The 11,509-nt window shown below is 40.4% G+C and overlaps 1 protein-coding gene across 1 annotated transcript; it reads left to right on the plus strand.

Annotated features, from left to right (window-relative positions):
* The first annotated feature begins 779 nt into the window (after window positions 1-779).
* On the plus strand, window positions 780-7,189 carry LOC101422589 (gametocyte-specific factor 1-like). Its single transcript, XM_058308069.2, has 7 exons — window positions 780-944; window positions 4,314-4,418; window positions 4,632-4,752; window positions 4,905-5,006; window positions 5,937-6,003; window positions 6,639-6,709; window positions 7,012-7,189. The coding sequence occupies exons 2-7, from the start codon at window positions 4,326-4,328 to the stop codon at window positions 7,023-7,025; spliced, it is 468 nt and encodes a 155-aa protein (XP_058164052.1). The 5' UTR covers window positions 780-944; window positions 4,314-4,325; the 3' UTR covers window positions 7,026-7,189.
* Window positions 7,190-11,509: the final 4,320 nt, after the last annotated feature.

Below are 11,509 nucleotides of genomic sequence, written 5' to 3' on the forward strand. Positions count from 1 at the left end.
AACCTTAACACTTAGTGGCTAAAAGCCCAGATTCTGGAGCCAGATAGTTTGAGTTCCTGTCCCAACTCTATCACTCTATGGGTCAGTTCATCCCAGTTTCCCTCTCTGTAAAATGGAGATGATATAGATAGCAGTTAATTTCATGGGGTTACTTATGGACTAAGTAAATTAGTGCATGTAAAGTGATGATCTAACACTTATTACTGGTTATTTACCATATACCAAGTACTGAAAGTGCTTTACATGTGTTAGCTCAAACAATATTAATAATGTTATTCAAATACCTAATAATTTTGTAACTTTAGGCTATCACCACTGAATTGGTTTCCTAATCTAAAAAAAAAAATGGCAGTAATCCTCTCACAACTGTGGAAGTGATTAAATGATATGGTGTATGTAAAAAATAATTTCTCCAAGACCTTGTACATTGTATCAGGAATGTTGACAAAGTAAAATTTTGATTTGAGTATTCAGTGAGCTTGTTTTGTCACTTCCTAGGGAATTCCATTTGGCACCCCAGAAGGGAAAAGGAGCCTGATGCTGACTGGCAGTCTTTAGAGAAACTTCACTGGGAAGCTCATGTGTCAGTTGTTCCCATGAAGAGGATTCATAAGCCCTTCTGTTGGTGATTTGACCACTCCAGAGCAGGGCCTAGCAACCTTGGTTGCAACTCAGAATCCCTTGACAACTCTTTTAAAGTCATAGTTAGCCAAACTTCATCCCTGAAGATTCTGATGCAATAGTCCTGGAGTGGGACAAAATTATCTGTCACTTTAAAACTACTCAGTGATTCTCATGCAAAACTAGGATTTAGAATCACTTCCCCAAGACTTAACTATGACATCAACAACTTCCAAACCTCTGAGAGACCACAGAACAGACAGTGGGAGAAGAGCAACTGAGTAGCTTGAACAGAACAGTGATTCATATTTCTTGGCTGAAAGGTATTGTGCTTTCCCTCTCCTCAAACTTCAGCTATTTGCTTTGTTTTCTCTTACAGAAGGATTTTTTTTCTCTCTTCAAGTGGCACTTCCATTTGGATTCTTAACAGATACTCTGCAAGAATAAGATAGATCTCAAGATCCTTTAAACTAGAGTTAAATGGCAAGGTATCACGAAGGTTGGAATAGTCCTGTCGAGTCTAACATGTACTAAACCAAATAACTTCAATTATCAACTCAGTCACCCTAAACAAAGTATTCAGGTATCAAGAATTTGGGAAATGTATGTGGCTCAAGCAATTGGGCTCCCATCAACCATATAGGAAGTCCAGGGTTCAATACCCAGGGCCTCCTCGTGAAGGCAAGCTGGCCTGCGCGGCGAGCTGGCCCACGCAGAGCACTGCCCTGCACTAGGAGTGCTGCCCCACACAGGAGTGCTGCCCTGCACAGGAGTGCCACCCTGAGCAACAAGTGCCAGCCACGCAGTAAGCTGACACAGCAAGATGATGCAACAAAAAGAGACACAGAGAAGAGACAATAAGAGACGCAACAGACTAGGGAGCTGAGGTGGTGAAAGAGAATGATCGCCTCTCTCCCACTCTGGAAGGTCCCAGGATCAGTTCCCAGAGCCGCCACATGAGAATACAAGCAGATGCAGAAGAACACACAGCAAATGGACACAGAGAACAGACAATAGAGGGAGGGGGAGAAATAAATAAATAAATAAATCTTTTTTTTGAAAAAGAATTAGATGAATGGTCCAAGATTGCCAATTCTCACTGCCTATTCTGAACCTCTTTTCATTTATTATCACCAGCTTTATCAGTGTAGTCGAACTTCAAACTTTTCTAATCTGCAGACTAAAATAAGAGTTTGGGGTTATCTGAAGACTGCATTTAGATATTAAAGCTCTTTTTCCACTATCTTTAAGAATTAAAGATGTCTGTATGCACTATTACATTATACTACAGCCTTTATTTTCCAGAGACCCAATTTACTTCACAATAAGTGTCCATGACTCCAATATAATCATTAACATGCAGTGAAAACTTTAAAGAGCAGCCCTGGCTGGTATTCTTAGAAGGTACCTAAATCCCTGGACTTAATTACCTAAATGCCTTCCGGAAAATCTGAGATATAAGAGGCAGCTATGTGTCCTTCGTCTGTCCTAGACATGATACAAAGCAGCATTAGAATGGGCTATTCTAGGCACTTTTCCTACTGTTTATGCTAGTCTGCCTTGATTTTTTTCCCCATCAGACTACACTGTCCCTACTTTGCAGAAATCTCGCCTGTGGCTGTTGCCTGGAAACTTGAGAGTCCTTGAAGTGAGTGTCTGTTAGCAAAGCTAAACACAGCTAGCCATTGGGGAAAGTAAGCTTCCTATTGGCAGTAAATGCAGCAGTTGACCTCAAAGTTTGAGATACTCTATATTTAGTTCACTTCTAGGAGTTTTCGTATGTTAATACCTACAACTTTAGAGATTTCAGACTGGCATTTTCAGGTAATTATAACGTATAGTGACTTGAACATTGAACTGTTCGTTCTTTTAATGATCCCCTCTCCCAAAAGTGGCTGACCTTATCTAGCAATTAGCATCCTTCTCTGACAAAGCTTAATTTAGGGTAGGTTTGGAGAAGAGACAGAAGGAAGCAATGGTGAACAGTAAAGGAACCAGCTGCCCCTAGCTTTGCTTTCTCCAGCTCTCAAGCTTACAGTGTTAAAATTCATCTTATCCTAGTACCGAGCTTTCTATCATCACCCCAAGAATCCCTGCCTGTTTAAAACTCTTTTTGGTGGTCCACAGACTCTACTTTTTTTTTTTTTAAGATTTATTTATTTATTTCTCTCCTCTTCCCCCCCACCCCAGTTATCTGTTCTCTGTGTCTATTTGCTGCATCTTCTTTGTCCACTTCTGTTGTTGGCAGTGGCACAGGAATCTGTGTTTCTTTTCGTTGCGTCATCTAGTTGTGTCAGCTCTCCGTGTGTGTGGCACCATTCCTGGGCAGGCTGCACTCTCTTTCACACTGGGCGGCTCTCCTTATGGGGCGCACCCCTTGCGCATGGGGCTCCCCTATGCAGGGGACACCCCTGCGTGGCAGGGCACTCCTTGCGCCTCAGTACTGCACATGGGCCAGCTCCACACAGGTCAAGGAGGCCCGGGGCTTGAACCACCGACCTCCCATGTGGTAGACGGGCGCCCTAACCACTGGGCCAAGTCCGCCACCCAAAGACTCTACTTAAAACTACTTATAAAACTAAAAATATGGGAAACAGATTTTGGCCCAGTGGTTAGGGCGTCCGTCTACCACAGGGGAGGTCCACGGGTCAAACCCCGGGCCTCCTTGACCCGTGTGGAGCTGGCCATGCGCAGTGCTGATGCACACAAGGAGTGCCGTGCCACACAAGGGTGTCCCCCGCGTGGGGGAGCCCCATGCGCAAGGAGTGCGCCCGTGAGGAAAGCCGCCCAGCGTGAAAAGAAAGTGCAGCCTGCCCAGGAATGGCGCCGCCCACACTTCCCGGGCCGCTGACGACAACAGAAGCGGACAAAGAAACAAGACGCAGCAAATAGACACCAAGAACAGACAACCAGGGGAGGGGGGGGAATTAAATAAATAAATAAATAAATAAATAAATAAATAAATAAATAAAACTAAAAATATGGAGGGCAGGTGTAGCTCAGTGGTTGAGCACCTGCTTCTCATGTACAAGGTCATGAGTTCAATCTCTAGTACCTCCTTTAAAAAATTTTTTTAACTGAAAATATGTATAAATGTTAATTTTTGGTCTTCTGCTGCACAGAAGCAGTAAATTACTCTCACTGTACTGGCTATTGCTTTAGGTATCTGAAACTTGCATAGGTAAGATTCAAGATACCTGTATCTTTCTTTTTTTTTTTTTTTAAGATTTATTTATTTAATCCCCCCCCCCCCCCGGTTGTCTGTTCTCGGTGTCTTTTTGCTGCGTCTTGTTTCTTTTGTCCGCTTCTGTTGTCGTCAGCGGCACAGGAAGTGTGGGCGGCGCCATTCCCGGGCAGGCTGCACTTTTCTTTCACGCTGAGCGGCTCTCCTTACGGGGCACACTCCTTGCGCGTGGGGCTCCCCTACGTGGGGGACACCCCTGCGTGGCGCAGCACTCCTTGCGCACATCAGCACTGCGCATGGGCCAGCTCCACACGGGTCAAGGAGGCCCGGGGTTTGAATCGGGGACCTCCCATGTGGTAGACGGACACCCTAACCACTGGGCCAAGTCCGTTTCCCAAGATACCTGTATCTTTCATACCACTTTTCTTTTGAGAATAGAAAATAGGCCTTTATCAGGATTACTTAATCTTAAATGTCAATATTTTCTTTACCAACCTGTGGTTCACAGGGTTTAGGGCTCATGGAGTCAGAAGCCTTAGAAATATGTCCTTATGATCCAAATCACAGGATGCCAGCCAGCAGGTTACAGTACCACCTAGCATCATGCAGAAAGGTAAGTTTTCCTAATAAGAATTGTAACTCATTGGAGGAAGAAAATAAGCTCAGACTGTGAAAAGTTAAAGATTTTTTTGAAAAAGAACAAGCTTCTGCCCATATATAGAACCTAGCAATTCTTAATGTTGAAACATGGTATCTCTTCAGCATTTCCAGAAAGGGGTGGCTTATAGGAAATAATAGCCATTTAACAAGTTCTTCTTCCTTTTAGAAAAATCCAAAGATAGCTAAAAAGATGGCTAACTGCAAATATAACGCTTGTCATGTTGTCCCAATTAAAAGGCTCAAGGAGCATGAGGCTACTTGTGTCAATAGAACTGCTACCGACGATGGTAAGTTTTTTATTTTCGCAGACAAATTGAGTCAAATTCTGCCTCCCACCCCCTATATTTCATAGCTATGGAAATCTTAGCCAAATGAAAGGGTTAAAGAACAAAGGAAAGTTGCTAATATGCTTCTATAACTCTGGTCTGCTTTATTTCAGAGCCATTTAATCTTCCAAAGGTTATTTCTCCAAGTTTGGAACCAAATGAAAAACTTTCTAATACTGTCAATCAAATTCCTGACCCTGATGTCTGGAACATAGGTGAGCAAGGATGGAATAGTGAACAATCATAAATGAAGGTCTGGAACCTAAGTCTTTCATATCTATTAATAATAAATACTACAGCCCTGAATTTAAATTAAGTCTTAATACTTGTCCCACAGAATCCTTCCCCAGAACAATTAAAATAGAAAATCTGAGAATTTCACCTGTCTTTGGACAGGAAGTCCAATAAAAAGGAGTCTAACAAATCTAAATTTAGTTATAACAGGTAAAAGATTCTTCTCATCTTACCAGTAACTGCTTGCTTTCCTATTCATAGAAAATATTACTGGTATAAACTGAACCTTGGAAGCTGAAAAGCTGGGATTTATCTTTTCTCAAAAGTGATATCCTGTCTTCTAAGATGCAGCATGTTATGATGGATGCCTCACTAGCTTTCCATCAGACCTAGGTTCAACTATCTGCTCTGACCTTAAGGAAAGTTACTTCTCAAACACATCTTCCTTATTTAAAAAATAAGGTTGTTTAATATTAAATAAAAGTATGTGTGTGTGTTAGGGCAATGCTAGCTCCTATAACAGATAAACTCCAAATTTTCAGTAGCTTAACACAACATAACTTTCCAAGCTCACAATTCCAGTGCAAACATTCAGTGGGAGGTAATAATTCAAGGACATAGACTCGTCTCATCTTGTGGCTCTGTCCCCTTTCACACTTGGCTTCCAAAGCTGCCACAGAGAGTGGAGAAAGCACAACTGTCTCTTAACCACCTCAGTCTGGAAGGCAATACATCCTCTCACATTCCATTGGCAAGAACTAGTCATGTGACCATACCTAAATGTAAGGGAGCCTCCACTTCCCAGCAACAACTATGGAAAAGGGACTCAAATCTCTGCTGCTAGCTTGACTTCTCTGCAACAACATAAAAATGCTAGTACTTGTGTTACTTGTCCCTCCTTTTCTTTCTAGATAATACACATCATTCTCCTTCATTTGTTCTCAAGACTTTTGCTCCAAAAATGCTGATCTGTGAAAGGTAAGATAAACCATCTTGTAACAGTTATCAGAATAGAGTAAATACTAAAATCAGCTTACCTTAATGTTGGACTCTTAAAGTGAGATGGCCACATGTCATAGCCATGTCAGAAGCCTAAGCTTCAATTAGGAACTTAAAAGAGCTGTGGTCATGGGCTATCAGTACTTCCATTCCTTCTCAATGACTCCACTTGGGGCTATTATCCATCAAGAACTTGAGTAACACAATGTTCCCAATTCTGTAAAAGTTTTACAAAGAATAAAAAAACCAATTCCTAAAACTGTGAAAGGGAAAGAACAAATATACTGAACTAGCTCAGGATCCCCAAACAAACAAACGTCTAGGCACACGTCTAAATCTCCCAACTATAGCAGAGCTTCAAAGGACTATGCAGCATCTCAAGAGTGAAAGAAACCATTAATTTAGTCATGCACCATGTACACAGGGGAAAGGGAAGTTATAAAGAAACTATGCAAAACAGAAGCTGGCAAGAAAAATCACTGACTTCTATTCTGATATTTAGTAATATCAACTATTTTTATAAAGTAAGTTTAATCTCCTAGAATTGGTTATCTAGACTAATTTTCTAGTCCTGGTTTCCAACTAACATACCTTTTTATAATCATCCCCTGCAGTGACTCAAGAGACCTAAAGAAAGAGGTTACAGATGATAAACATCTTAACAACTTAAAGTCCTGGAGAAAAGGTAGAATAGTACCTTAACTAATATTATATTCCTACAGTTTTAACTAATATCACTAATGTCATATTCTAAACCTCCAGAGATTCTTAAACTATCTTCTTCTTTAAAAAAAAAATTTTTATCTAATCTAAATTCTCTTCCCAACAAAATGCGGGGAATGTCCTGATGGCTTTAAACTCGACTTTGAAGGAAGGGTTGTTGAGGGCTCTATTTAAAATGCTTCAAAGACACCTTTTATTAAGGTCGTCAATAAAAAGAGTTGCTATCAAAACGTCACTACCTCAATATTCTCTTTCTATCCATAGATCAGAAAAAATGATTGATAAACTGTGGATTAAAGAAGCAGCAGACAGAAGATTTATTTTTAAGTATTTTAAAATCTTGGAAATCTTAACTGTCAAGTTTTAGGTAACAAATCTTGTCACTGTTGGCATCTTAACATGTTCTTATTTATTTAAATAAAGAATATTTTTCCTATGACAAGCTTTAGTTATAGGGTTTTTGTTTTTGTTTTTATTCTTCCCTGTTTTCATGTGCTCATTTGTCAACCAAAAGGTTTGAAGATTTGCCTATTATTAGGGGAAATACACTTAGCATGTGAATTATAATGCTATTCCTTCCCAAGTTTCTTCATCCTCCAGTTTTTCTCTCCTACCTCCAAGTCATACACTATATGACCATCAGATCAACCTTCTTCAATCACTTTTCAACTCTTTCACACCTAAATGATGCCATTCTTATGACAAGTTGGGTTTGGCTCCTAACCCTGTAAAAGTCAGTTTACTGTCTTCTTAAATATGCCTTACTATTTTTCACTCTGTTCATTCTTTAATGTCACTATTTGCCCTTCAACTATTGGAATACCAGTTCTAGTCCAACTCTTAATCCTCACATTATTTTTTTTTAATTTTTTATTGATTTTGTAAAAATATTACATTAAAAAAAAATTATATGAGGTCCCATTCAACCCCACCACCCCCACCCCACCACTCCCCCCCTCCCCCCCAGCAACACTCAGTCCCTTCATCATGACACATCCATTGCATTTGGTAAGTACATCTCTGGGCATCTCTGCACCTCATGGTCAATGGTCCACATCATGGCCCATACTCTCCCCCATTCCATCCAGTGGTCCCTGGGAGGATTTACAATGTCCGGTGATTGCCCCTGAAGCACCATCTAGGGCAACTCCAAGTCCCAAAGGTGCCTCCACATCTCATTTCTTCCTGCCATTCCCCATATCCATCAGCCACCATGTCCACTTTTCCCATTCCAATGCCACCTTTTCTCTGTCCTCGCATTATTTAAACCTTCCCTGTCTTCTTTATTGGTTTCTACTGTGGCAGTTAATTACAGACATTTTTTCTCCAACCAGACCTATACCACAAACCTCCATGAGGGAAGCCAGAATCAAGTGCTGCTTTGTAGTTGTTAAACAACCAGCCTGGTGGTACTTAACTGAACTAACACAGGCAGAAGTGTTGGTCCCAAAGCAGTTCCTCTTAAGCTATGATTTTTTTCTTCTATTGCAACTAGCTAATCATATTAAAATATAGACTTTGGTTTTTAGATAGTTTACTGATTAGTTCAAGTATATATAGACTTTTAATTAAAAGTAGAAGTTATATGTCAAATGAGTATTTTGTGCCATTATGAGGCTCATTCCCACCTAAGTATTCTCTAGATTCATTTCAAATTTTTTCCCTTTTTTTCTTCTTCAGTTAAAGTAGAAAATGGAAGAGGGGGAAACTAGGTACTTTTAGTATCTAGTACATTCTAGCATACTTTGTATAAAACAGAGCTACTGATTTCCTCTCTGAAATATACATAATATAAACAAGATTTACTTTTACCTCTTGACTAAAGTCTTTTACATATTTTCAATTTTTTTAAATTACACTTTGTTATATTAAGACCAGGCTATAAAAACAAAAGAATGGCCCAACATCATTAGATGTTTTTATCATATTTTAGATATACAGAATCTTCCCCTAACAGGCAAGCCATGCAGTTTTAATTGGAGTGACCATATTTTATGCTCCAAACCAGAATTTTTTTTTTAAGATTTATTTTTTATTCATTTCTCTCCCCTTCCCCTCTCTCCCCACCCCAGTTGTCTGCTCTCTGTGTCCATTAGCTGTGTACTCTTCTGTGTTCACTTGGGTTTTTTTTGTTTTTTTTTAAACATTTATTTATTTATTTAATTCCCCCCCTTCCCTGGTTGTCTGTTCTCAGTGTCTGTTTGCTGCGTCTTGTTTCTTTGTCCGCTTCTGTTGTCGTCAGCGGCCCGGGAAGTGTGGGCGGCGCCATTCCTGGGCAGGCTGCACTTTCTTTTGCACTGGGCGGCTCTCCTTACGGGGCGCACTCCTTGCGCGTGGGGCTCCCCTACGCGGGGGACACCCCTGCATGGCAGGGCACTCCTTGCGCGCATCAGCACTGCACACAGGCCAGCCCCACACGGGTCAAGGAGGCCCGGGGTTTGAATCGCGGACCTCCCATGTGGTAGACGAATGCCCTAACCACTGGGCCAAGTCTGTGTTCACTTGTATTCTTGTCAGCGGCGCCTGGAATCTGTGTCGCATTTTGTTGCATCATCTTGCTGCGTCAGCTCTCCATGTGTGCAGCACCATTCCTGGGCAGGCTTCACTTTTCTCGCACTGGGTGGCTCTCCTTACCAGATGCACTCCTTGCGCGTGGGGCTCCCCTACGCGGGGGACACCCCTGCATGGCATGGCACTCCTCGTGTGCATCAGCACTGCATGTGGACCAGCTTATTACACAGGTCAGGAGGCCTTGGGTTTGAATCTTGGACCTCCATGTGGTAGGCAGATGACCTATCCGTTGGGCCAACTCCGCTTCCCCAGAATACTTTTCAAGCATGAAAGGAGGTGCTATTAATAATTATCCTGAGATAACCAGACAACCAAGTTGGTTACCCTAGTCTTAGTCTTAAGAGATAAAACATCTCCAGTCATGTCGCTCAAAATACCTTGCTTTAAGAAATGTTGAGCTACTTCAGAGAAGTTCACAATAGAAGCTAAAACATTACTTTGGAGGCCTAACATAACATTTGGTCAAAGCTTCAAGAAAGGCAGAATAAACTTACGGAAAAATACTTAATTAAAAAAACTCAAGATTGAAAGTAATTAATCAGGGGAGTAGATGAAGTTCAAGTGGTTGAACACCTGCTTCCCATGTATGAGGACCTGGGTTCAAACCCTGGTACCTCCTAAAAAAACAAACAAATGAAAAACACAACTCTGATTGGGGAGTGGATGTAGTTCAGTGATTGAGTGCCTGCTTTGTATGTACGTGGTCCTGAGTTCAATCCCTGGTACCTCCTAAAAATATAAATAAGTAAATAAATGAATAAATAAATGTAATTGCCTCAAAGCCTTCTTAGATCCCCCCCCAAAGTCCTAACTATTCCTGTGTTCCCAAAACAAATGACTTGTTTTTCCATTTAACTTACTTTCATGCTACTTTATTTTTGTTGAATTATAACATGCTTTAGGGTAGGCATGATCTTGACTGTATACTAGTGCCCACAATCAACTTAAGGTTGCTGAATGTGGAAAATCTACACCTTATGGACATGATGAGGTGTAAAGAAACTCAGTACTCTGGGCTAAATATTTCTAAATAAGGGATAAATCAACCGTTCAAAAACCTTGGTAACCAGTATTCTCTTTTCTTCTCTAAACAGTTCTATCAAGGCAATTTAAATTAAATGTAGGAATAATAATAAAACTTTTCAGTTATAGTTTCTTCCCTAAAGTCAAATTTTAGGATTGTGACCCTTATAGTCAAAGTATGAACCATCAAGGAAAATTCCTAAGGTCCATTACTCATGTCCTAGATATGTACCAAAACTTACTCCATTTGTTCCATATCTTTATCTATCTTGGGTTTGGCCCATGTTTTATCAGCCATATTGTGCAGGATTTCCAAGTAGCTATGGTATAAAACAGAGAAGAAGAAAAAATTGTCTCTTCTTCCTGCATATTCTCTTACAAAACAGATCATGTCTTACAGTTGCTGCAGCTCCTGATAAAATATACCTGTGTTGGCAGAGTCTTTTAAACAGCCTGACCATTATAAAGCTACTTACATCTATGGGATATAAATGTATCCTTGTTGCCATAGGTATGTTTTCTAGATACATAGGGGCCCACACAGTAACTAACAAAATATTACACTTCCCTCCTGGGGAGGTCCTGCTACTTTCTCAACTAAGATGGCCAAAGCTCTGAAATATACAAGCCTTGCCTAATAAAGGAAAACAAACTAATAAGCCAAGCCTTCAATCTTTATGATTAAACTTATAAACATTATTCCTGTAATAATGAGACTAAGCCTAATTATAATTAATGCCTAAGAGTTGTCTCCTGAAAACCTTCTTGTTATTCAGATGTGGCCTCTATCTAAGTCAAACTCTGCAAATAAACTCAATATTTTCCCCCATCTCCCAATGTGGGACATGACTTCCAGGGATGCACCTCCCTGGCACCAAGGGATTATTACCAAGCATTAATCAATGATGCATTTTAAGGAAAACCTTGATCAAAAGGGGGAAATATTAACTAAAATAGAGTCTTTATAGCTAAGAGATTTCAAAGTAAGTCAGGAGGTCATTCTGAAGGTAATGCTTAAGTAGGTCTCAGCCAGACTACACAAAATGACACAGTAAACAAAGCCACAAACAAAAGCGCACCTGAAAAAAAAGGTTGTTTGTAAATCTTTGGAAGTGAATAGAAAAGGTAAAAGCATATCATGGTGTTTGTAACTAGCAGTGCTACTGTA

Source organism: Dasypus novemcinctus, chromosome 12, assembly GCF_030445035.2.
Source record: "Dasypus novemcinctus isolate mDasNov1 chromosome 12, mDasNov1.1.hap2, whole genome shotgun sequence".
In the NCBI taxonomy this organism is placed as follows: Eukaryota; Metazoa; Chordata; class Mammalia; order Cingulata; family Dasypodidae; genus Dasypus; species Dasypus novemcinctus.

Coding starts and splice junctions, on each gene's coding strand:
- LOC101422589 (XM_058308069.2), top strand. CDS start 4,326: ATGGAGTCAGAAGCCTTAGAAATATGTCCTTATGATCCAAATCACAGG. Junction 4,419..4,631: donor ACCTAGCATCATGCAGAAAG/GTAAGTTTTCCT, acceptor TCTTCCTTTTAG/AAAAATCCAAAGATAGCTAA. Junction 6,004..6,638: donor AAAATGCTGATCTGTGAAAG/GTAAGATAAACC, acceptor CATCCCCTGCAG/TGACTCAAGAGACCTAAAGA.